Here is a 27,423-nt window from a genome sequence, read left to right as displayed (position 1 = left end):
ACAGCGATACCCGCAAGATCGTTCACTCCTAAGTTGCCGAAACCAACCAGATTGTTGATGTTGACGGCGATGAGGGTGAAATGACTTAGGGTTTGCTGTCGCGTTTGACAGGGTGGGCTGGGTGTTGGGTGGGGGAGAAGCTGACGGTGAAGGTGTTTGGGTCTGACGGCAAGGTGAGGGTTAGTCGGCGACCTAAGGCTTAGGTCGATGCTTCGAGCCTTTGACAACCGGGGGGTTGGGTGTTTGGACTTGGGTGGGGAAGAAGCCGATGGTGAAGGGCTTGAAGGCATTTGGGTCTGACGAGGACGACGATGCGTCGATGGCAAGGTTAGGGTTAGCAACCAAAGACCTAGGGCTAAGATTGATGCTTCGACAATGAGTGAGGGGGGTTGGGTGTTGGGTCGGGTGGGGGAGAACGACGAAGGCGTTCAGCTTCGACGACGATGGCGATGTGAAGGTTGACGACGGCGACGGGTGGGAGGGGGTCTGTGAGGCGGTCGGTCTCTCTCTCGGAGCGGGTTATTGGGTGTGATGCTCAAGGAAGCAGAAAGGCAAGGCAAATGTTGAATAGACCGACAGTACAAAAGGCAACAGCAAGCAACACGGGTTGGTTCGGTTATTCGGGTTTTTTTTCCCAAATAACCGAACTGAACCAAATATCCGATTTTTTTGCAAACCATTAATCGAACCCGAACCGTCCACTATGAAAAATCGAATCGAACCGACCGAATCAGTCGGTTCGATTCGGTTTAATCGGTTTAACCGATTTTATGTTCACCCCCATTGCTTGCATGTTTGTCTTTGCATTTTGTTGATTCATCCAAGTTAATATTCTTTCTTTTATCCTCTTTTATTTCTTTTTTCTTTCTCCCAAGGATATATAAGTAGGGAGGACCTCATAGCATGTTTCTTCCTGATTTTTTTTTTTTTCATGTAAAAATTAATAGATTATTACTGTATAATTCAGACAATCCCTTAAGCTCATCACATTTAGGCTCTTTGTTTGGCGTAACTTTTGATCTTAAATGCTGGGCAGTGGGAGTAGTTGCATTTTGAGAATGCTAATAATATATAGAATTATTAGAGGATAGCACCTGCAAGGAAATAAATGGATGGATTATAGACTTGGTGTTTTTTAGTAAGAGGTTATTTATTTATATCTTAGTGAGAAGTTAATTTATTTTTGTGGAAAAATATGAGAGATTGTCTATGTTTTAGATGAGAAGGCAATTTAATTTTCATTTTTTATAATTTATTTGGAGATCGGTTTAGCCTTGTTAAGTAATCTGGCTATATCTGAAGTGGAAAAATGAAAGAAGCTTTTGTATAAATTGAGTCTACCCAGTCCAATTAGTCCAATTAAAAGTAGGAGAGAATAAAAGTTGAATTTATCTGAATTAATCGAATTGAACTAATCGAATTTATTGGTTCAATTTAGTTTTTTCTTATATTGATTTGGTTCGGTTAATTTTTTTCAAAAGTTTTTGATATAGTTTGATTTGATTTTCGGTTCGATTTTTTAGTTAGAGGAACGAAACTAACTAAACTGATTGAATTTTAAAACGATATTGTTTTAATATCTATAAAATGACTTTTTTTTTTGTTTTAAGTATTTTGTTATCAGTTATTTCATTTTTTTTTTTTTTTACGTTTCTTCAATTTAATTGATTCGATTAAATTTATACAATTTGAATTCGACTTTTTAGTTATCGGTTAGTTCGATTTTTTAGATTAATCAGTCAGTTTAATTTGATTTTGTTCATCGATTCAATTTAATTAGTTAATAAATTTCGTTCGAATCGATAATTGAATCGATCATTTGTACGCCTTTAATTAAAAGTTTTTAAGATGTAGTTTTTGAATTTATTTCTACTTAAAAGATAAATTAAATTTATACAAGAATCAATATTCTTAAAAATAGCGTAACCAATAGCGAGAAGGCTGCTTGGGAAATTTCTTGTTTGTTTGGTTGGGGATAAGCAGGTGAGGTGAGATGACTTGAAATGACATTTCAAAATGCTTTTAATTTCTGTTTTTGTTTCAGAGAAGTGAGGATGAACGGAGGGACCCCCGCTCCGTACCTCACAGACGAACCGAAACAGAAACATAACCGCCCGCAGTCATATCTGTATCCGAAGTTGTCGCTCTGCCCATTTTGCATCCGTCACTGTCGGTGCTTGCTGGCATATCCTTCCTCGCTGCCCCTTTTCCAGTCCAAAGGCCGTCACCGTCTGTGAAAAGCTGTGTGGCCGGGATGGCAAAATGTCATGTAAATGGTAAAATATTTTTTAAAAAAAATTAAAATTTGAAAATTCTTAAGCCCATTCAGATCAGATGTATAAAACAGTTTTTGTTCTAACTTTAATTTTTTTTGTTATTGAATAACTGAATCTCTCATGCAAAGAAATAGAAATTTTAATTTTTTTAATTTTAACTTTATACTATAAATTTATTTTTAAAAAATAAATTTTATAATTTTTAAAAAATAAATATTAAATCACTTTGTGAGATAAAAGGTTGACTGAGCCCCTGAATGCTCGACGGCCGCCGGTGAGTCATTGACTGCTCACACACACAGTTGGCAAAGCCGCGTGTGAACGCCTGTGACTTTGACCGCTACGTCATCCCCGCCAGCTCCTCAACAGTCAACACTATGAGTCTGTGACGCGCCGCATCATCTCCCTAGATGACGTCACCTCCCTCGTCAGAATTCGCACGTGCCACAGCCGATTAAAAAACACACACACTCGAGGAGGAACCCCGTGTCCGAAAAGTGTACACCTGGCATCCACGTAGTAGAAAACCACTCCCACGTATGAACTATATATACATCTCTACTCTTTTAACGCCCCCAAACGCAGAACCAAATTCCACCTGAACAAAGAAAAGTCACAGAGAGAGAGAGAGAGAGAGAGAGAGAGAGATCGCAAACTGCTCACACAGGCACAGCCAGCCATGCAACGCCCACAGAAGCGAACCCGGCACGGCGGAGACGGACATCTCGCCGCCACCCTCCACCAGCAGCCGACGTACCAGCCGCGCCTCTCACAGGAACAGGAGCTCTCCGTCATGGTCGCCGCCCTCAAGACCGTCATCTCCGGAGGCGTCCCGGCCGACCAGGGCCACCCTTTCCTCCCCATCCCCGACGCTGACACCTGCCAGCTCTGCCACATAACGGGCTGTTTGGGCTGCAACATTTTCGCCGCCGCCCAGGAGGAAGAAGACAAGAAAAAGGGAAGCAGCGGCGGCAGCAGCAGCAACAACAACAACATTAACATTAATGGTAATTCGAAGAAGAGGGACAGGAAGAAGAAGAATTACAGGGGAGTGAGGCAGCGGCCGTGGGGGAAATGGGCGGCTGAGATCAGGGATCCCCGGCGGGCGGCCCGGGTGTGGCTGGGCACCTTCGATACCGCCGAGGACGCCGCCCGCGCCTACGACCGCGCCGCCGTGGAGTTCCGCGGCCCCCGGGCGAAGCTCAATTTCCCCTTCCCGGAAAACATATTAACCAATCAGAGCCAGAGCTCGGTCGCCCCACCTCCGGATCAGCCTCTGCAGCAAGAAAATCCGTTCGAGAGCAAGGAGAAGGAGTTCTGGGACGTGATCGGAGACCTGGAAGACATCAAGAAATATATGATCGTCGACGATGGCTTCCTCGCCGGCGATTCTTCAGAAAGAGCCGCTCGCAGTTACGCATAGACGTGGTCTTGGATTTAGTCTTGATCTGTTGTATGATTCATTCTGTGGATAGTTATAATTTTAGACAGCCACCTACAGGGAAACACAAATTAAAGAGTTTCAGAAGAGAGATTTAAGGTGTAATTTTTTGAACCCTAAATCCTAATCGCTAGATTCGTAATTGGGATTGAGATTGGGATTGGGATTAGAATTGGGATTTCCTTTGCATTCATTCATGCAGAATCTGCACAAAATTCCTCAAATTGAACATACACCACATTCCAACACCTTCAAATCAATGCCGTGTTTGGTTGCCATTGACAATAAGATTTTCCCAGATTCTGCCCCCACTGCCTTTCCATTCTCGGCACCTTCCAAATATACTATTTAATGGGTTCCTAGCTAATTCCATTTCCAAAGTTACAAACTTTAATTCTAAAACTATTCTTGAAAAAAAAAAAAAAAATTGTCTTAGAAAACCTGACACTACAACAATAAGAAGATTTAATCCCACCAAAATTATAGCTTAATAGTAAAAGATATTACTGACTGACTCCAAATATCTAGTTTTAGTCTTCTAAATTTCAATTATTTTAATTAGATTATGATACTTTTTCATATTAAATATTATAAAATGATTCCAAATATCATAATTTCGCTATTAAATAATGTAGAATATGCTTTAAATTTAAAAGCTTTATTATTTATAACAGGCCAAGCTTATTTTTTTCCCACTACTTTCATTTTTTTTACTCGTGTGGTCATTTAAATTTTTTATTGTTTGGATTGTACTCATGTATTTGTATTTTTAAGTCAATTTAATCCTTATATTTTGACATTTTTTGTGTAACAGTTTGAACTTTTTGTTGTTTCGATTATATTTTTAAACTCCTATTTTCGAGTCAATTTAATCCATGTATTTTAACATGAATAGAGTTTAATGCGTACTTTATCGTCTTATTTTTTTATTTTTTACACATAAAAATACATGAATCAAAATAGATCGAAAATGTTGCTCTAATAGTGCGTTTGATTGGAGGGTGGAAAGTGAGGTAAAATTTTAATTCCATAGAATTCCAATTCTCACCCCACTCCCTATGAATTCCAATTCCTTGATTTCAAGAAAAATCTCCACTTTTTGAACTAGATAGAATTTGAACTAAAAGATGGAATTCGAATTCTATAGAAAAAAAAAGTCGTTTGATGAAATTTCCTAAAATTTGGATGAAAAATAAATTTTATCCTCATTTTTTACCCTTATCAAACACATTATAAGAGTAATCGAAATAACAAAAAATTTGAATTGCCATAAAAAAAAGTTAAAATACAAGAAAAAATTGATTTGAAAATTAGGTTCAAGAACATACTTGAAACAACAAAAAGTTCGTGTAATTAAACAAAAAAAAAATATAAAAATAGATAGATAAAAATATAAATTTAACTTTTAAAATAAACAATTTATATATTTGAAGTTATTATTATGTCATGCTTAAATGAATAGTACGGAGCAATGGTATTATGGTACAGAACAAAGCAAAAGTACAATATCTGGCTTGCCCTCGAAGAAAGCGCAGGTCAAGAGAGGTCGCGGCATCTCTTTTGAGGATCGACAAAAGTTAAAGTAATCGCCCAATTGATAACAACACGTGCTCTTAACTTAATCTAATCCACAAAAATAAAAGCACGTGCTTTATTTCCACTACCATAATAAGCTTTTGTCATGATTTTCACGTGCCCATTTGTCCCACGGGATACCACAGGGGGCACCGCAAATAATAAAAAATTATCCATCTCTTGTTATGTTTGCTTTAATAAAATATAATTTTTAATTAAAAATAATATAATTTGTCGTTTTGAAAATAAAATTTAAGGTAATGTTAATTATTGTTGGATTTTAATATTCTCGTGAATAATATTTATTGTATATTTTTTAATATTTAAATAATTTTATTAATTAATTAAATAATTTAAAACATGGTGAGTTTATCATTGAGTAATAAAATTATTTAAATATTAAAAATATAATACAATAAATTCACATTATCTAAAACTAAAGTGTACTTATTACTAAACATTACTCTAAAATTTATTGAGAAATCTTCTATCCAAAAACAAGTTTAACAAACAATAATGTGGTATATATAAATTTATAATAATTTTACTTGAAATTAATAATAGTTGATAATAGTAAGTAGATTAAGTGTTAATTTTAAATAAAATTATTATGAATTTATTATGAAAATTGCTTACCAAAATTATTTATAGATATAGCATTTTTTAAACTTATAATTGTTATTTGTAATTGTAAATATGTTGGCTAATGTAGTGTTTGTTAATATGAGTAAGATAAAATTATATAAAGATAAAATTGAAACGTTTTCTGGATCAAGATATAGAATATCTAAAATAAAAATGTGAAACATTTCAAAAATTTTATCAGACTGTTTGTTAAATTTTTTAAAATATATTGGGGGACATATGAGTCATTTTTTCTTATTTATAAGGTCTAAGATAAATTTATCTGAAATGAAAAAGATAAATTTATTTAAAAAATCTTAAATAAAAATTCACGTGATTTTTTTTTTCAAGAATTATCATATAAATTTAATAAATTTAATGAAAAACACTTTTATCCGAAATGATTTTAATATCTCACTTTTTCTAACTTATATCTTGATTAATAAATATTATATTAATATTTTAATAAAGGGTATAAAATAAACGACAATTAAGTGCTGGTTTGCCTACAATTTTATTTTTAGTTTTTTTTTTAAATCTAGTGAAAACTAAAAACAAAATTGCAACAACTCTAAGGGCCTGTTTACTTGTGAAGGATGTTTTCTATTTTTTATCTTTATTTTCATGTTTTTATTTCTACAAGATATTAGAGAAAAATAGAAAATACATTTAATTTTATTAAATATGAAGTCAGTTTTAGACTTTAAAAAAGAAAAAATATATATTCAAAATCATGTAAAAAAAATGCAAAGACCAACAATAATGAGAGGGGTGAATGATTAAGGCGACCTAATAAAAAAATGAGTTGACATCGTCACAATGGTAGAGAGAGGCATAATAGTATTGATCGAGGGATGAAAATAATACGAAAAAAGAAAAAAGGTGAGGGAAGGATGGGAGGGGGGGGGGAGAGGGCAACGATGGTGCTTATTGTCGCAATGGTAGGTATAATGATGACAAAAATTAATTATAGTCTATATTATTAGGTAATTTAAAATAATAAAAATATCATATTTTCTATTTTAACACTACAACAAAAATGATTTGTTGAGACATCTTTTTTAGGGTATTTTTTAGAAAGTATCCTCTAAAATACCATTTTAAGGCATAATTTAAAAAAGTGCCCTAATACAATAACTTTAATGAGGCACAACAATTAAGTGCCCTATAAAATATCATTTTAAGGCACAATTTAAAGAAGTGCCCCAATAAAACAACTCTAATGAGGCACGACAATGAAATGCCCTAATAAACAAATATAAGTGTCTTAATAAATAAATCTAATAGGGCAGAATTTTTGAAATGCCCCATTAAAATAATTCTAACAAGACACTCTAATAAAGTGCCCTAATAGACAGATCTTAAATGCCCCGATAGAGTAATTCTAATGAAACTTAGATATACTATAAAATAAACATAGGCACATATATTAATAAGATAATGTGTAGATTAGGTGGTCACGCGTGTGCAAGAAGAAGGAAAGGTTCAGGGTTCGAGCTGAGGGAGAAGTAAGTTAGAGTTAAGAGATGGCCTTGTGGGGGATATGAAAAATAAATTTATAGTGATTTTTGAGATATTTTTAAGTGTCGCAACAAACTTAAATTTATAATTATTTTTGAGGCATTTGTAAGTGTCTCAATACGTTTTTGGGGCACAGTTACATGAGGCATTATTATTAATGCCCTAATAATTAAAATGCCCCAATAAACTATCTATTAAGACATTTTTAAATGCCTCTTAATCTAAAATTTGTTGTAGTGTAACGATGCATATATATAAAGAGAGCAATGTTAACTATTACCTAAATGATTAAGGAACAATAAATACATCTAACTACTTAATTAACTAATATAATTATTTAAATATTAAAAATAAAATATAATCAATGCACGAAATATATGAAAACCAAATATATTTATCACTTATAAACCATTACATGAGTTTTGCTATCACTCGTTAATGTACATTAAATACATCTTAACAAATATCTCGATACACTCATTAACAAAACTATATATATATATATATATATATATTAAAAGATGTTATTTGTACACTCAATTTTAACACTTAAGTAATGTTTGTTAACCAATATATAGAATAGAAAAGATAAAATATAAAAAATATTTTAAATTTTTATTATTTTTAATGTGTTTGTTAAACTTATTTAGTGACCATTAAAAAAGAAGTCACACGACTTCTTATATGATATTTTTTAGATATAATTATTTTTATTTCTTCCAGATAAATATATTTTAGATCTTACAAATAAAAAATAATGTATATATTTTTTAGTGCATTTCAAAAAACTTAACAAATAATTTGATAAAAATCTTGATATATTTTTCAGATTTATCTTGATTATTCTATATGTTAGTTTAAAAAATATTTTAATATTATTTTAAAATAATTTTATCTTATTTATTTTAACTAATCATTACCTTAAAATAATATTTATATATTAATATATTATATTATGTTTTACATAATTTAAACGTATGATATATATATTTCTAGTCGGTAACCAATGAATGGGATATGGATGGAATCAAATATGATTGGACGTTATTGTGGGGGCCACGAAGGGAGTTGGGCGCGTGAATTTGCGGTCAACTGCGGGTAAACTCTTCTTTAGCTTGCCGTCAATTGTTAATTTCACGCTCACCATTCACGCCCCAACTGTCAAAATGACAGCCTTCCAGCTAAGCAATTGTTAACCCACAATAAACGTGTTATTTTACTGTTTGCATTTGGCAAGTTCACCGCGTGGCGAGATCGGATTATCCCATCATTAATTGCATTAACTAAACGCGGGAATCTTGTTTTATATTAATTTGGACCCAAACTATTCTTGATCGGATTTATAATTTAAAATGGAACCAATCAACTCATATCAATAAAAGTTAAGTCGGTGCTCCTCACATAAGTCAGATAAGTCGAGCAGTTAGACAAGTAATATGTCAGTGTTAGTTTGATGGGTCATGAATTCAATTATCGCCCTGTACAATGAGATAAAACTTCACATTTGTAATTTACCTATTTTGATGTAATTGAAGACACGAACACTTAGAGTCGCACAAATGCAAGCATCCTAATAAAAGTCAAGTTGATTATATTAGATTATCGATCTAATCATATATAATAATCAATTTATTTAAAATTTTTATCATATAAACGCAAGAAAAATATTAATAGTCAATGCTCCATGAACAATTAGTTGTTTGTATTTAACGATAAAACATGAATGATACCTGTTATGCTTAAAATTTAAAAAAAAAATAAATGATCAAAAATATATTTATATGGGTGGATTTTATTTTTTCTTATGAAATCTTAAAGTATTTCTAGTTTTAAATGTGTTTTTAAACCGTGCAAAATCACTCATTTAAACATGTGATCAGCAAATAATACACGTGCACGCCGGCATGACAACTTTTTGGCGTCTCTTATGATATTTTACTCTTACAAAACAAAATAGTTTTGATAATGATTATATGAAAATCAATGTTTAAATTTATATAAATGAGTTTGAAGCAAAGTTATGAAAATCTATATAGGAGTAAGGTGGAGTGTGTTTAAATTCAAATGAATATTTTTTTGATAAACTCAACTTGTTTTGAAAAAAAAAAACAAAGTTAGGAAATGTTAAGTGTTCAGATTTTTCAAATGAATAGTCGACTATATGCCTATATTCTGTTGATTATGCCTATAAATGGTCGACTATGGGTTATGATCTATCGATTATGCCCAAGCTTCTGTCGACTATATTGTGGTCTGTTGACTATTGGGCAGGCTCTGTCGACTATGAAATTTCCTTTGTCGACTATATATGTGTATGATGTTATAAATTTTCTTTGTATTTTTTGATGTGTCGACTATGTGAAAGCGTTTGTCTATTATTAGTAATTTTGGTTGAACATCTATCGACTATGCTTCATTATCTATCAACTATGCCTTAGTTTTGTTTGAAAATATAGTCGACTAACCTATTTTGTCGACAATTTGTTTCTAAGAAATTTGTAACGACTAGTTTTTGACGCATTTAATGCTTACCCAACCACCACAATGGTCGGATTTTTGTATTTATCTACCATCAACTATAAATATGAGTTGGGAGAATCGAGTGAAGGTTGCTGGAAAACATTTAAGATCTTTAACTACTGAGCTTTCAAGTTTATATTGAGCATTAAATTTTTCTCTCTCTGTATTTATATTTTTAAGGCTTTGTATACATTGTTACATTCAATTTGTGAGCCTCCAATTTATTGAAGAGAGTTTGTAACTAAGGGTTGTATTCTTTGTTTTTCATTCTCACATTTACTGTAATTGACCTAATGTAAGCTAGAGGGCTCATTAGATTGGGAGGTTTTTACATTTCTTAGTCACGGACTAGAGGACCTACTTGTGTTGAGTAGGAGGATTGATAGTGAAGTTACTTTAAAATCTTTAGTGGGTAGCTAAGGTAGTGGACTAGGTTTAGGAAGCCAAACTACTATAAATCATTGTCTCATGTGCTTTTTGTTTTTATTTGTCTCTGTTAGCATTTTTATCCCTACTTAATTTGTTCAATCATTCATAAGATTTTATATTTATTCTTCACAAAACAATATTGTCTTTACACGGTTGATATCTCTGTTATATATGAGCCCTAAAGACCAATTCTAGTGACATAAAGGGACTCGATTTTGTAATTCTTTAAATATTATTTAAATTGCAAGTTTATGTTTTATTTAAATTGTAATATGGTTTAAATTATAAAACATACATCCATTAGTATAATAAGAAGTGGATACCATTCTTAAGCGTTAAGAATACGAGTTACGGATAATCCACAGTTCGTTATACTATAAACATGTTCCTAGCCGTAGAATTCCTAATCTGGATAATAGCAACTCGTAAATGCAAGCACATCGTCTTCTTCCTTATTCAGTATGAGATACTGAAAGATAAGGTTGGTGAGTCTCGTGTCATTCTGTATGAGATATAGAAGGAAGATGAGTAGTTGCTCATTACAAGAACGAGTTCACTAAACAAGACTGTTAACATTAAATCACATGGGTTATTTCTCACGGGTCAATGATTTAATGTTAGCTACGATTTTTGCAACTAGTCCTTAGACCTGAGATGACATGGATATCTGTGTATTGGTGGATTAGGATATCAACGATATTATATGGTTGTTCTAATCAAGGATAATCATACGTATCTATGTGCCTGATTCAGTGATACATGAGATATGTGTGCATCAGACATGAAATCTATCACCTCGAGATTTATGAGGAAGATATCTTATGTGATCCAGTAATCACTTGACGATAAATCTTTGACCGAGATAATATGACGATGGGATTTATTCCATATGGGTTGTGTCATAATTAGTCAAGATTGATTTTGGATTTAATCATATGACGAGATTAAGAGATTCGACCTACTGACCATGATCTCATATCTTGTCGAGATATCGGATGATAGATGGACCGTATTACATGATAACGTAGTAAAATGTTCACAATACCCGCTTCACAATAAATTGGATAATCATGACATCTTGCTAGATGTCACTCGTGATTTATAAGAATTAATTGTTGATTATTCTTATTGCCAATTTATTTGTGAATCCAGAAAGTTCCACCCAAAAAGAAATAATTTTCAAAGAGTAAATAGATAAATTAGTAATTTTATAATTACTAATAATAGTACATTTATTTATAAGATAAATAAGAATAATTAAATAATTATATTATGAATATAATTGTTTAATCATTAATTGGGTTGGGCCTTTTGCTAGCACATTAGGCTTGGCCCAATAGCATTATTGGATTCAAATTAACTTAAATGATTTGGGTTTGGCCCAATTACATTAAATGGAATGAGCTTGAGAAGCGCAACCCATTTAATGTATATATAAGCTCTCCATCTCTTCATTTACTTCACTTGATGTCTTCTTGAATCGCTTGAAGGTTGAGAGAGTTTTGAAGAATTGTTCTTGAATCCAAAGAGGTAAGTTAGAAATTTTTCATAAAAATTTCTTTGCTTATTATTCTCTTTGAAATTCTTTGATAGAAGTGATTTCGAGTGAACCGACTCGGCATCCTACACTTGGAGGATTAAACGGCGAAAAATCTAACGGTGAAATCGGATTTTATCAAAAGAGGTAACATTTCATTTTTGTTTCCAATTAGTTAAACTATAATTTCTAAAAAACGGGATACCTGCAAACAAAACTTTAATTCTGCTGGGCATATGATAAGACCTATGTAATCCCAACAATCTCATCGTGCCATTTTAAGGTCTTGGGATTTAACGAATCCGTGGTCTTAGCAGACAACATCTTTGTTTCTCAAAAGAATTTTTTAATATACCAATTCACCCCTGATGTGTGATTTATGCACAATTAATTTGAACAAGTGTACTCTAGTCAAATATGCATATAGTGATAAAAAGAGTGTTGATCTCACAAGGACTAAATCACAATACCAAAACAATTTTAATTAGCTTAAGTTGAACTAATTAATTAATTAGATAAATAAAAGAAAAATAAATAGAAAACTAAATTCTTTGGGAGAAAGATTAATTAATGAATGCACTTGAATTTAGATTTCATTTAATCTGGGTTATCTAATTATCTATTCAACTCGATTCAAAATCACAAATACCTTTATAATATTTTATAATTATTTGCATATGATGGTGGATTTTCCTCAATTAATTAATAAGTTTTCTCAAGTCATATTAATTTTTTATTAATTCAATTTCACTGTCAGATTTCTTAGCAAATATCAACGAAATAAATAAGCATTAAGTTATTTGAAAACCTATAATCTCAAAAGCGGATTTGACTCACTAAGTTTCATTGATTTACACACATAAACTAATCATCTTTCGATCTCATAGTCAAGTATGTGATTTATATTACATATGGATCTAATTTATAACAATTCTTTAGTCAGTCATACATAAATTATTAAATCATTAAAAAGTAATCAATTTTTTAAAACATTAAACGTAATAATATAAATTTTTCACGCAAATAATAATCAGGTTTTGAATTGAATTAAACAAATAATCACATAATTCCAAAATCAAAATCTATTCAAACCCTAATTAAAATAATTTAGTTAAACATTATTAAAATAAAAATAATAACAAAAAATTGAATAGAAAAGAAGAGGAACTTCCTGCTCAGATCTAAAACACATCTGGGCCGGCGTGTGTGTGCGTGACGCTTCTTGCGCCGACCGCTTCCAATCTGCCTCTTCCTGCTTTCCTTCAGTGTGCGCAGCTTCAATCTTCATTCCATCCCTTCAATCTGCACCGTCCCCAGCCTCTTCAATTCCATCCCCCTTTCAATTCAATATAATATATATATATATATATAGAGAGAGAGAGGATGTGCACGCCGCCCTAGCTTGAATCCCCTTCCAATTTTACTTTCTCTAATATTTTATTATATATATATATATATATATAGCGCATGTGTCATGCCCTAACTCCCCCACATTCACGTCACTGCCACTAATACATAGACATATTATATATATTTTTTATAGTATTATATATATAAATAATACAAGATGATATATAATATAATATATAATATTTAATATATTGTAACTTTAATTATATTATAATATTAATTATATAAAATATTTATTTATTTTTTATTATAATATTAATTTTAAAATTAACTTTATAATATATATATATATATATATATTACGCCCAAATCTTCAAATTAAGATCATTTGCCGGGTTCCTAAAAAAAAATAAAATAATATAAAATTTATATAAACACACATTTATGTTAAAAAATTAACATAATGTTAAAATAAAAATTAAATAAAAATATGTAAACAATTAAGCCCTATCAACCCCTCTTAGTGTGTATCATATTATTTCAATTCTATCATTCTCTATCTTTGGCGTCTCATCAGCTCATTATCTCTCTCCGATAGTGTCTCATTAGCTCATTCTCTTTTTTCTTCAATGTCTCCTCAACTTCTTTTCTCTCTTTGGTTGCATCTCTTCTCTCTTCAATGTTTCCTACATCTCTTTCAACTAGGCTACATAGGTTGATTGGGTTAGGATCACTAACATACTTGGGTTGATAATCGTTTCGCTATTTTTTACATTGTTCAACTTGAACAGAGAAATCGTGATACTGTGAAGTATAAAATAAAATTATATTTTTTGGGCATTTTGTGCCTTCTTAACCTACACATTTATTGATTTTAAGTGCAAAATTAGTCACCAAATGCCTTTAACATTTTTTTTGAATAAAAAATAAAAACTTACCAAAAGAAACTTACATTTGAATTATTGAATACTAACTCTTTTTTTTCTTTTTACCATCAAATCAATCACTTAAAAGCGATAAGCCATCATTACCCTAATTTATATGTTTTTACGACTCTTTTGATAATTCACCTTACAAATTAAATAGAATAGTAATTATAAATTTTTATTATTGTTTGGTGTCGATGATGTAGTCATTATCTTTATATGACAATACAACATTATTCTTTTAGTAAAAGAATTAAAAACTTTATAATAATACCAAATTAGACACTAAATGAGATAAGATTAGACTCCGACCAAATCTTGTTATACTTTAAAGAGTGTTTACGGGTTAAATTGATTTAAATTTTATATAAATTTAAATTTATAGATTAAATTTTAAATTTTGAATCATAAATAAATGTATCAACTCATTAAAGTAAATTTAGGTTAATTTATTGGATCAGGTTTTAGATTTAAAATTAAAATGTATATAATCATATAATATAAATTTGTTGTAAAGTAGATCAAAAGTATACTAACAAACAATAGACCTTCATATTATTTATACAAGTTAAATTGTGGTTTATAAGTTTAATGATCAAATTAGAGGTGACTTTATATCAATTAAATAAAAAATCAAAATTGAATTAATAGAAATAAAATTAAATAAATTTAATCAAATTAATTCTTATCCATTCTTGAGTTCATAAACACTCAATATTTCGGTAATCTTATATGAGAATAATGGTTAAATAATAATAAATACGTCATATTTTTAGATAAAGTGTATTTATTGTAGGTATGAACATTTAGTCAATTCGAATATCGAACTGATTGAAATACTAAAATCGAAATTATATAAAAAATCAAATCGAACTTATTGAACAAACCAACAAATCAAATAAATTGAAAACCGAAGAAATTCAACCAACCAACAAAATTGAAAAAAAAAAATCAAAAAAAAAAAATCGAACAAACTGAAAAAAAATCTCCCAAAAAATACTAAAAATTTGAAAAAATAATTTTTTTTTATTGATTCAATTATTTTGGTTTTTACACAAAAATGAAATCAAACAAAAATAATTAAAATTACCAAATTTAATAATCGAACCAAATTGACTTTAAACTAAAATTGAATTGAATCGACAATTTTTTTTGGTTTGATTCATTTAGTTTGGTTAAACCAGACTTTTGCGCACTCCTATTCATTGTATTTTATTTTCAACATTCAAAAAATGTTATTAGTTGATTATATTCTTTAAAGTAAGATACATTTATTATTAACTAATAGAATTATTTAAATATTAAAAATAAATATAAAATGAATACATTTTATCTAAAAATAATAAACGCATTTATTACTGCTTAACCATTGTTTCCATACCCTTTATCTGGATATTTAATCTTATTTTCATTTTTTGCCCCCTCAATTGAAAAAAAAAAAAAAAACTATTTCATTATTTGTAATAAATGGAGCCCAACCCAGATGAGAATGGGCCTCAGATTTGCAGCCCAAAACAAACCTCAATCAAATTTATGAAGCCCGGATGAATCAAAGGACGATTATAGAGCCCAAGTTTTCTCAAAAGCATCTCAATCTAGCAATCAAAGGACAATTATAGGGCCCAATCTAGCATCTCCTTTCCTCTCTTCTCTTTACTAAATCTAGCAACTACTTTGTTTTGCTTAGTGAAAGGGAGACGTAAGTCATAACAATTGTCGGGATAGTGAAATTGTCACTCTAATCCCACTAACATGTACAATAATGCCTTTGTATCTTGTCGCATCTACTTCTCACGAGATAATTTTACAATAATATCCTTGCACTTTGTTACACGACTAGATCTACTTCTCATAAATTGATTTCACGATTTTAATCGTTTTTGGTTAGAAAAAAGGGAATTAAAGTGAATAAGATATAGCATGTTATCATCCAATTGGACAAGAGTTTGAACATTAACATTGAAATAACCTTTTAATATTTAAATTGATGTCTTTATTTTTTTATACTTAAATTTGTATATTGAATTCTTGATACTAAGTAATTGATAGCCACTGGACTTAAATACTAAAGTCTCATGATTTGGTGTCTCGAGTCTAACAACTACAACAAATGGCTAATAAAAAATTAAATTAATATTATAAGTTATAAAAATAATGTCAATTGGAGATGGGTTTTTTTTTGAAGAAAAATATATTAGGAATTTATTTCTCTTGCCAAAAGATCCCAATTTAGAGATAAAAATTGAAATCCATCCCTAATTTGAATGGGTGGAAGCAAAATGAGTGGAATGGAGGTTTCAATTATATTAAAAAAATATTTTTTTTATTTTACTTTTTGGTGTTTATTTAAATTATAAAATATTATTCTGAAATTAGTTATATGTATATAAAATTACACACATATATATGTATCCATGTGCACATGTATGTAGGTCAAATACATATTTTAATTCCAGTACTTGTATATTTTTTCGTTTAGATACTTGAATTTTTTGTTATTTCAAAAATATTCTTAAATTATATAATTTCAAGTTAATTGTACCCATAAACTTTTTATTATTTTAATTATACCATTAATTTCATTTTTCTCAACAAATTTATCGAAATATACAATTGAAATTGCAAGCTAAGGGGTGTTTTTAAAATAATAAAAAATTTAAGTATCTAAATGAAAAAAATGTACAATTATAGTATATTTTGTCCAAATATATATATATGTGTATGTACACATGTATATTTGTGTTTACAAGGTGCGCACGCGCGCGCACACACACATATATATATATATATATATCTGTGTGTGTATTAATGGGACTATATTATTTGTACATTAAAAGTTACACCTTGAGTTACACATGCGTGCAAATAACTAAAATACTAGCCTCGCACTTCATTGCCTCGCATCGCATCGCCTCGATGTATTGGGTGAGGGGTATTTTAGTCATGCACCTCATGCTGTCTTGGATAAATGGTATTTTTATCATTTTAATTATATTGTGTAATTCAAAGAGTACAAATAACATTTTTCATATTTATGTGCATGTATTGTGCATGCGTGTGAATGTATATATATCTTGTGTATATTTAAGAGTCAACTAATCGAAATCTATAAACCAAAAAGACTATACTTGGCTTAATAATCAAAACGAATTAACCAAAGTTCACTATCAACCAAATAAATTAAAATTAAAAACTCACATGAAGGCTAAAGTTGAGTTGCTTGAATCCTTTGCACCCAGAAGAAAAGAGATGCGAGAACTATAGAAAAAGAGTGCTTGTTTTTGTGAGGAAGAAAAACAGTAAAAATGAGCCTTGAAGACTCAAGACAATGAAGAGATGATTTATGAGTCAAAGTCGAGAATGATGATGACGAGGTGAGGGTCGAAATCTAGACAAAGACTAAGATAGGTAAAGTGTATGAGTTAAGTCTCATAAAAAGGGGGATATAATATTTTATTATTACACAATATATAAGAAAAACTTCTATAAAAGTATTGAAAATAATTTTATCTATTTATAATAATTTTATTATTTAAAAAAATCAAAGGATAAATAACATTATTCATCTTTAACTTTATTTTTTCAGCGAATTAGTTATTGCATTTAATTTTTTATTATAATTATAATAACCATTAAACTTCTAATGTTGTTACAATTTTTAGTTCCTTGTTAATTTTTTTTAAGAAAATTATGATATAAAGGGTACATAAAATAAAAAAATAAAAAATATAAAAGTAAGAATTGTCGAGAGTTGATAACCATTGCCAAGGATCATCACTGCATTATCTTTTATTGGTCGAAAATTGTTGAGTTTTCTTCTAAGTTATTTTTTTTTAATTTTTTAAAAATTCTCATCAAAATTAAAAAAAAAATATTTTCGCTTACCAATTTTTTTTTTTTGTAAATTATGTATATATTTAAAATTATATCTATATCTATATATCTGTACAAAATTTTTAAAATATTAAGCGAGGATTACTGTCAATAATGCTTGCTTATTTATATCTGTTGAGCCAACTTGCTCGTATTAATTAAATTTTGATGATTAACGAAAATATTTTTATGATATAAATGTATTTCTTTCTCATATAAAAAAAATAAATTTATTTTGAATTAAAAATGAGTACAAAGAGTAAATTTATTTTGAATTAAAGATGAATTGTCTTTAAACATGTTTCTTTTTTTTTTATTATTTATGTCTCAAAAGTTTATATTTGAATTTTCATTTATTGATAAATACTTTTATTACTTATGCAAAAAGTATATTTATTTTAAATTAAAAAATAATTACTTTTAGATATGTTTTTTTTTTCTTATATAAAAAGCAAATTTATTTTGAATTAAAGAGAATTTATTTTAAACATATTTTCTCTTACTCATGCAAAAAATAAATTTATTATTTTAAATTAAAGAAGATTACTTTTAGACATATTTTCTTGTTTTAATCATTTATGTCTCAAAAGTTTATATTTAAATTTTCAAATCTTGATTTCTCATGCAAAAAGTAAATTTATTTTGAATTAAATGTGAGACATGTTTTCTTATTGTTTGAGAAAGACTAAACATTTTTTGAATTTCAAAATTCATATTAACCATTTATTTAGTGGTTAAAATGCTTATAAATACCTTCAAACTCATTTTTTGAGTATCCATTGCAAATATTGCACATCCAAATCTCCCAAAAGCTCTCAAGCTAATTTCCAAACATTCCAAAACTCTTAAAGATTCATTATTCATCCACCAAAGAGTCACAAGTCAAGAGGAGAAAAGTTCTCAAGTATTTTACAACAAATCCGAACTTCTCCATTTGAAGTTACAAATTTATTTATTTATTTAAATATTATTGCCTTGTATAATTTGTTCTTCATTATTTATTTGTGTCTAAGTGTGGACAAATTATTTGTAACATTTAAATTATTATTAAGTATTGTATATGTTTCTTAGATTCGTTAAACTCTAGGTGAATTTAGTTTCCAATGTAAGTTAAAGAAAAAACCTTGGTGTAGTGGTTGCCTAGAACCCATTGTAATCTAGGTATGTATTTAGTTTTCAAGGTGAATTAGCGTGAAAATTTTGGTGATTTTGATTTAGTAGAACTCTAAGGGTGGTTAGACCTTGGAACAGTGGATTAGGTGTGTGTACAAACACTAAACCACTATAAATTGTGTTGTGCTTCATATTATTTATTTTTCTTATATCTTGTGGTTTATATTTATTATTAATCTTAAATATAATTTATTATATTTATCAAATATATATTTTTCAATAAAATCATTAATCAAGAATATTTATTAAAATTAATAAAAATTTTAATTATTCAATTTATCCGCTTTTAAGTGGTCATACATGTAGGGACAAAGAATACCTATTTTAAATAATTATTTTTAAATTAAATTAAATAAAAAATTATTTTGATATATATAGGACATAAAGTTGAAATATTAATTATGTTATTTAATTAAAAAATTAATTAAAAAGGCCTGATGCTTGGATGCGAAGTAATCGCGGAATCACTGCGTTCGATCGACGCGAGCGTCTGTCGTATAAGAAGCCCTAATTTCCATTTCCGGGCACTCGCTAATCCCAAAGCAATCCTCACAATTTCACTGCAAATCTTGAAGATTCTCCCTACTGTGCATTCGTAATCGGCTTGGATCGTTGTTTGTTTCGATCAAGGTTTGGAATCCGACAAGAAATGGGGGGCTCGCAGAGTCGCGAGGGCTTAGACCTCTCGGAATCATCGGATTACGAAAGCGACGAAGAGCAAAGCGAAGAACAGTACGAGGATGCGCAGGACGGCGACGGTGGGCGCCAACCGAAGCCCCAGATGCCGAGCTCTTCCGGAGGCAAAACCCTGGACGAGCTCGACGAGAAGCTCAAGGCCCTCAAGCTGAAATATCCCTCTCAAAACCCTAGTTTAAGAAATGCCGTTAAGCTCTACCTCCACATCGGCGGTAACACTCCCAAAGCCAAGTGGGTTGTCTCCGATAAACTCACTTCCTTTCAATTTGTCAGAGACGATGATGAATCGGGCGGTGGAGGGGAGAATTATTGGGTTCTGGAGGTGGGGTCGAAGATCCGAGCTAAGGTGTCGACGGATATGCAATTGAAGATGTTTGGAGATCAGCGCCGCGTCGATTTCGTGTGGAATGGGGTGTGGGCGTTGAAGTTTTTTGAGGACGAAGAGTATCGGAGCTTCGTGTCGGGGTTTCAGGATTGTCTGTTTGAGAATGTGTATGGGTTGAAGCCGACGGATGAGAACAAGGTTAAGGTTTACGGGAAGGAGTTTTTGGGGTGGGTGAAGCCGGAGGCAGCGGACGATTCGATGTGGGAGGACGCTGAGGAGGGAGATTGGAAGGGCGCTGAAAAGACTCTGGGGAGGGCGAATCAGGATTTGTTGGAGGAGTTCGAGGAGGTGGCGAACGGGGGTGGAATCCAGAGCTTGGCTCTCGGGGCGTTGGATAATAGTTTCTTGGTGAATGATTTAGGTGTTCAGGTTGTGAAGAACTTTAAACATGGAATCCATGGGAAAGGTATATTCGTGAGATTCGACAATGGGGGTCAGAAGGCTAGTTCCAGTGCAGGAAAATCGACGCCAAAGAAGGCGCTTCTGATGAGAGGTGAGAGCAATATGCTTCTAATGAGTCCTCTGAAGGATGGGAAGCCTCATGCGACTGGGTTGCACCAGTTGGATATCGAGACTGGGAAGATTGTCACAGAATGGAAGTTTGAGAAGGATGGGACTGACGTTACAATGAGAGATATTACAAATGATACAAAGGGCTCACAGTTGGATCCTTCAGAATCAACTTTCTTGGGCTTGGATGATAACAGGCTGTGCCAATGGGATATGCGTGAGAAGAAGGGAATGGTTCAGGATATTGCATATGCGAATTCACCGGTCTTACACTGGACACAGGGGCATCAATTCTCCAGAGGGACCAATTTCCAGTGCTTCGCAACGACTGGTGATGGCTCCATTGTTGTTGGATCACTTGACGGGAAGATTCGGCTGTATTCAAAGACTTCAATGAGGCAGGCGAAGACTGCTTTTCCAGGGCTTGGTTCGCCTATTACCCATGTTGATGTTACATATGATGGAAAATGGGTATTGGGTACGACTGATACATATTTGATTCTTATCTGCACAATATTTACTGACAAAGATGGGAAGGCGAAGACTGGTTTTGGTGGTCGAATGGGCAATAAAATCCCAGCTCCTAGATTACTGAAGCTTACTCCTGTGGATTCACATATGGCTGGAACAGATAATAAATTCCAGAGAGGCCAATTCTCATGGGTAAGTTACTTGCTTATTTTACAAAAACATGTCTATTCCATTTCTTATTTGCATTAGATTGCAGCAATAGTTCATGTTCCATTAGTTATTTGTGTTATACCCTGCATTGGTGTTGGCAATATCTGTTGGTTTCTTCGTTTACTAATGTACTTTTCTGTGACCCCACATGAGTTAAGTCTTGTGATTGTTGTTAGTTAAATGTGACATGACTTCAACCAGGTGACCTATCCTCGAGCAAATTTATCCCACTTCCTTGCGTATGGCCTTCCTGCCTCACTCCACCTTGGTTTGTGTCTTCTTGTTTTCCCCGCCTGTGAAGTGAGTTATTCCTTCAATATTTGTGTTAGGTAGTCAACAGCCAACTTAAAAATTGTAAGATCTAATATCATGAATTCTGGAGAAAGAGACAGGTTGGAGGTCTAGAATTCATGTAGCCGTCTGCCTAGCAGCAGTAAGGCTAGTGATTGTTTCCCTGTTGACTTTTTGGGGGAATTTTAACTTAGCAACAAGAAACAAAAAATTTGGAACTGCCAAGTTGATTGCTGAATAAGCTGATTTATTTTTGTTTTTCTCTTTTTGATAGTTTCCCAATTCTTTGCCCATAACTTTTTTTAAACATTCTTACTCTACTGTTTGGACCTGCCATTGAAGAATATATATAATTTTATTTTACAGTTTATCTCATATGTAGCAAGTGTTATTTATGGTGGGAACTGATTTTTTTTGTCTTGTTCTCACTTGTTTTGCTGTTGAGAGGCTGTGGTTGATGGGGGAAGCCCCCCACTTCTTGGACGCGCACACACTCGTTCCCACCAATCAATGCTATTACATAGGAAATCACAAATGAGTTCCCCCCTCTCCCTCCATTTTCCTTTTGTCATCAACTAATTATTGGTTTAGGTCAGGAGAGAGGAGGAAGGGAGCGTTAATAAGCTTTCATTGATACTAAAATCACATCTTCAATTCCATCTTGTAGTGCTTTACTTCTGTTGCTGCTTATGTTTGTGACTTTATCTGATCATAATTACTGTCTTTTTAGGTCACTGAGAATGGGAAACAAGAGCGGCACCTGGTGGCGACAGTCGGCAAATTTAGCGTGATTTGGAATTTTCAGCAGGTGAAGAACAGTGCTCATGAGTGCTACCGGAATCAGCATGGCCTGAAGAGCTGCTACTGTTACAAAATCGTGCCGAAGGATGAGTCTATCGTTGATAGTCGGTTCATGCACGACCGGTTTGCCGTCAGCGACTCTCCCGAAGCTCCTCTTGTTGTGGCAACCCCCATGAAAGTTTCTTCTTTCAGCATGTCTGGCAAGCGATGAAGATGTGCAAGCTAAGCTGGCGTTATCATCCCTGGCAATCTTGGCGGATGGTTTTTTTGTGCATACTCCTTTTGTCTCCTTGGTTACTAGCATTTCATTTGCTTTGATTTATTTGATTTCAATCTTCTACGAGTAGAGAGGTAGGGGTAGTTTGTATATAGTGTGAAGTTGAGATTTTTTCTACATATTGTATTATCTCTTAGGACCCCAATCTAATTCTTGTTTCTTGTGTTGTGTGTTTTATTTGTACCTCTTACAAAGATTCTTCATATTAACAGTAACATATTCACAAACCTTTATCAAGAAATAAAGAAATATCTGAAAAACCAGTCCCAGTCCCCCCCATCAAAGTAGAGGTATTCCTGATTTCAGTTTCCAAACTAAAATCTTTTGAGTTTGAGATGAGATCTGTTACCTGAAAACAGTTTTTGAAATTAATTTACCAGATGGGATCCAATTCTCTCTCAAATTTATCTGACTTTGGACAAAGAATCAACAGAATTTATGCTTTCCCTGTAGATGGTGAAGGGCAATATGAAGAATAAGATATACTGGTATAACTTGCACAAAGCAATTTCACAAGGAATAAAAAGTCGACTTTGCCTCCCCGTTTTGATTTCATCCATCAAACCAACGCATAAAGGCATCTTGGTCTGATCTTATTCAAGGCCAGATTTTGTTTAGATCCTCCTCTAGCTATACCCTCTTCTTCAACAGCCATCTTGAAGATGTCTTCTCCTGAATTTCAGAACGAAGTTTCCAAAAGGGGATTGTTGGGGAGACTGACTCGAATGCTACGTCGAAGGCTATCTCGAAAGCTATCTCGAAGGCTATCTCGAATGCTTTCTGCTGGGAAAGCACGAGACGGTGATGCCAGTTTGCTGCCTGCCTATCAGCCAGACCTGGATGAGATGAAGCGAGTTTTCAACGTATTTGATTCTAACAAAGATGAAAAGATCTCTCCAGACGAATATGAGGCCGTGTTGAGAGCAATTGGACAGGAGAACACGAACAAAATGGTGTCCCAGATATTCGAGGTTGCTGATTTAGATGGTGATGGATTCATAGATTTCGGAGAGTTTGTTGAGGTGCAGACAAGGGATGGAGGGGTGAAGATACCGGAAATAGAGTTTGCCTTTCGGACATTCGATTCAGATGGCGATGGAAAAATAAGCGCAGAAGAAGTGTGTGCGTTGTTGAAGAAACTGGGACAGAATTGCACCCTCGGAGACTGTCAGAAAATGGTTAGAGCTGTGGATGCAAATGGAGATGGGGTAATTGATTTGGATGAGTTCACAACTATGATGAATCGATCCTTAAAGCCTTTTAGGCCGGTAACTAAAACCAAAGGTCCAACGTTTACGCCCCGCTGCTGCTTTTGTGTTTGATTCATCAATCCTTTGGCCGGAAGTTAACAACATTTGTAAGGTAAGATGGTTACAGATGTTAGATATAAGCCCTTAAAAGACTAGTTAACAACATTTGTAATTCTTTAAATTATATTTAATGATAAATTTATGTTTTATTTAAATTGTAATATGGTTTAAATTAAATATATATATATATACCTTTTAATATAATAAGGAGTAGATATTATTTTTAAGTGTTAAGAATATGCGTGACGAATAATCCACATTTCGTTATACTATAAACATATTCTTGGTTATAGAATTCCTAACTTAATATTAGTAACTCACAAAAACTAGCACATCGTCTTCCTCCTTATTCAATATGAAATACTAAAAGATAAGGTTGATAAGTCTCATACAATTCTGTATAAAATATAAAGAGAAGATGAGTGGATACTCATTACACTATAAGAAAATCATAATTTAGTGACGAATTTTGTGATGGGGGGCTACCCTTCACTAATTTGTGACGAATTTTGTGATAGAAATCCGTCACTAAAATGTTTTAGTGGTGGCTTGTCTGTCACAAAATTTAGTTACGGAATCAGTGATGGAATAGTTCATCACTGATTTTCTCTATAATAAGTACTCAGTAATCGATTTTAGAGATCAATTTAATCCGCATGAACAAATGGTAATGGATACGGTAGGGCCATCACATAGGCCTGCTACAATGCAAAGAGCAATTAGCGGAAGTGATCATCAGTCGTATAATATTGAGGAACCACCTAATAAAAATGCAAAAGCATTTTATGAGATGTTATCTGTTGCACAATCCCCATTATACTTGGGTTGTGATGCAGAGAGTTAACTTTTTGTTGCAGTTAGGATGTTGAGCACTAAGTCCAATTACAACATGTCCGAAGGCTGTTATAATAAAATCATGCAATTTATGCAACATATAATGCCAACTGGTAATCGTGTGCCCGATGACTTTTATCATACTAAGAAGTTGATTTCTAAACTTGGACTTGGTTGTTAGAAAATCGATTGTTATCAAAGTAGTTGTATGTTGTATTATAAGGATGATGAATTTGAAACGAGTTGTAAGTTTTGCAGTCATCCTCGTTTTAAACCGGCAAGAAGTGACACGAGAAAATTTAAAAAAATTTCTTTTAAGAGAATGTGGTATTTGCTCCTTACACCAAGATTGTAAAAGATGTATGCTTCAACGATTACTACTTTGAATTAAAAGTGGGAAAACCAAGCAATGTGGATAGACCCTGACATACGTAAGACACTTGATACAAAATGGACAGATGAAAGTAATAAAAAAATTGCCATACAAAATAAAAAAAAATTGTGCCTTTGAGACCAATGGGTCACTCCATACTGGCGGGTCCATTCCATTCTCGTTGACTCGAAAAAGGTTGGTAATTATTTATGCTAAGCTGTAATTTTCTAATTTACTTAAATTATATAATAAGTTTAATTTCATCAATTTTAATATATTATGTATTAATTTTTTTATGTAGGCGACTGAATTAAATCGTGAATCCAATGAGTTTGAATTATTCAGGAGAACCCATACGAGGAAAGATGTTCAAGGACAAGAAATGTGGGTTGATGACAGATTTAGAGGTGTCGCTGTAAGTGTATTTATATATTAAATTAAATTTTTTATTTTAAAATACTTTCTTAATTAATAACACGAATCTCTTAATTTTATAGGAAATATATGACAGATTGAGTGCGGAGGCATCTTTATCATCTGTAAGTACCAGAAAGTTCTCGTCGTCTATAGTTAATGAACACGATCTCTTCTATCAAGCTGTCAGTGGTCAGAATAAAAAGGGTTGAATATATGATCTAGATTCCCAAGCTAACCTGCTATATCCAACTACATCTGCCTACTGCTCCAGCCAATCATTTTCAAATATATCATAAGAGTTTGAATAAATAAGACTCAGAATCACCCAATTAAATGAAAAGCTGCTTCAATGCCGGGTTGAGAATCAACAACTATGACAGTGGCAAGAATAAATGACGGCGTGATAGTTAGAAATGAATACAATAGTACAACGATTGACAAAACAATCTACTACAGATACTAGACCGTCGACTATTCTGGATGGATCTGATCCGATAGTCGATTAGGATAAGGGTGACGATGAGGAAGATGTAAATGAGAATAGTAATGATGATTGATTGTAATTGAATGTTGTAAACATTAACAATATTAAATTTTTATTTGAAAATTTTCAAATAAATTTTCATTACTTTTTAATATTAATTTTCTTCTTAATGTTAATTATGTTATTTTTAATGTAAACGTTAATAATATTAATATTTTCTTTCTAATGTTACTTTTTAATATTTTATTTATTATTTTAAAACAAAATATTAATTTTAATTTTAAAAAATATTTTAATAAATAATATTATTTATTTAAAATATTAATTTTAATTTTAATATTTTTTATATTATTTTATTTTAATATTTTATTTATTATTTAAAAAGATCTACTACGAGATTGTCCAACCCCATCACTGAAATTCAGTGATGCCAATTTTTGTAACGAATTTTTACCCTATCACTAAAAATTTAGTGACGGATTTTAGGTTTTTAGTGATGGATTTTTCCATCACATGGGTTTTATCTCACGGATTAATGATTTAATATTAACTACGAATTTGCAACTAGTATTTAGACTTGAGATGACGTCGATATCTGTGTGTTAGTGGATTAAGATATCAACGATATTATATGGTTATCTTAATCAGGGACAACTATACGTATCTATGTGTCTAGTTCAGCGACACGTGAAGTATGTGTGCATTAGACATGAAATCTATCACCTCGAGGTATACAAGTAAGATATTCTATGTCATTCAGTAATTACTTAACGATGAATTCTTGACCGAAGTAATATAACAATGGAATGTGTGTTCCATAAAAGTTGTGTCATATTAGTTAAGATTGATTTTGAATTTTATCATATGACGAGATTAAGAGATTTGACCCGTTGACCGTGATTTTATATCTTGTCGGGATATAAGATGATAAAGAGACTGTATTGCATAGCATCATAGTGTAAGGTTCACATTACCCGTTTCACCTTAAATTTGGTAATCATGACATATTATTATATGTCACTCATGATTTACGAGAATTAATAATTGATTAATTATTGTTGTCAATTTTATTGTGAACCCAGAAAGTCCGACCCAATAAGAAATCGTTTTAAAGAAAAA

At 31.9% G+C, this 27,423-nt stretch overlaps 3 protein-coding genes across 3 annotated transcripts; all 3 read left to right on the top strand.

The window, feature by feature from the left end:
* The first annotated feature begins 2,846 nt into the window (after window positions 1-2,846).
* LOC127802422 (ethylene-responsive transcription factor ERF109-like) lies at window positions 2,847-3,910 on the top strand. The gene has a single exon (XM_052338219.1). It carries the CDS (start codon window positions 2,956-2,958, stop codon window positions 3,697-3,699), a length of 744 nt encoding a protein of 247 aa, XP_052194179.1. The 5' UTR covers window positions 2,847-2,955; the 3' UTR covers window positions 3,700-3,910.
* Window positions 3,911-19,706: 15,796 nt separating this feature from the next.
* LOC127802686 (protein CYPRO4) lies at window positions 19,707-23,063 on the top strand. The gene is made up of 2 exons (XM_052338643.1): window positions 19,707-21,499; window positions 22,539-23,063. Exons 1-2 carry the CDS (start codon window positions 19,895-19,897, stop codon window positions 22,818-22,820), a joined length of 1,887 nt encoding a protein of 628 aa, XP_052194603.1. The 5' UTR covers window positions 19,707-19,894; the 3' UTR covers window positions 22,821-23,063.
* An 85-nt stretch (window positions 23,064-23,148) lies between these two features.
* On the top strand, window positions 23,149-24,303 carry LOC127802687 (calmodulin-like protein 30). Its single transcript, XM_052338644.1, has one exon. The coding sequence runs from the start codon at window positions 23,549-23,551 to the stop codon at window positions 24,206-24,208; it is 660 nt and encodes a 219-aa protein (XP_052194604.1). The 5' UTR covers window positions 23,149-23,548; the 3' UTR covers window positions 24,209-24,303.
* The last annotated feature ends 3,120 nt before the right edge of the window (window positions 24,304-27,423 follow it).

The sequence above is a fragment of the Diospyros lotus genome, chromosome 5 (assembly GCF_014633365.1).
Source record: "Diospyros lotus cultivar Yz01 chromosome 5, ASM1463336v1, whole genome shotgun sequence".
Lineage (NCBI taxonomy): Eukaryota > Viridiplantae > Streptophyta > Magnoliopsida > Ericales > Ebenaceae > Diospyros > Diospyros lotus.
This window is presented reverse-complemented; position numbering and strand designations above follow the sequence as displayed.

What these genes read in the sequence shown, in the direction of transcription:
- LOC127802422 (XM_052338219.1), top strand. Translation starts at nt 2,956, where the DNA reads ATGCAACGCCCACAGAAGCGAACCCGGCACGGCGGAGACGGACATCTC.
- LOC127802686 (XM_052338643.1), top strand. Translation starts at nt 19,895, where the DNA reads ATGGGGGGCTCGCAGAGTCGCGAGGGCTTAGACCTCTCGGAATCATCG. An exon ending in AGAGAGGCCAATTCTCATGG is followed by an intron (nt 21,500 to 22,538) that starts GTAAGTTACTTG and finishes CTGTCTTTTTAG; the next exon opens with GTCACTGAGAATGGGAAACA.
- LOC127802687 (XM_052338644.1), top strand. Translation starts at nt 23,549, where the DNA reads ATGTCTTCTCCTGAATTTCAGAACGAAGTTTCCAAAAGGGGATTGTTG.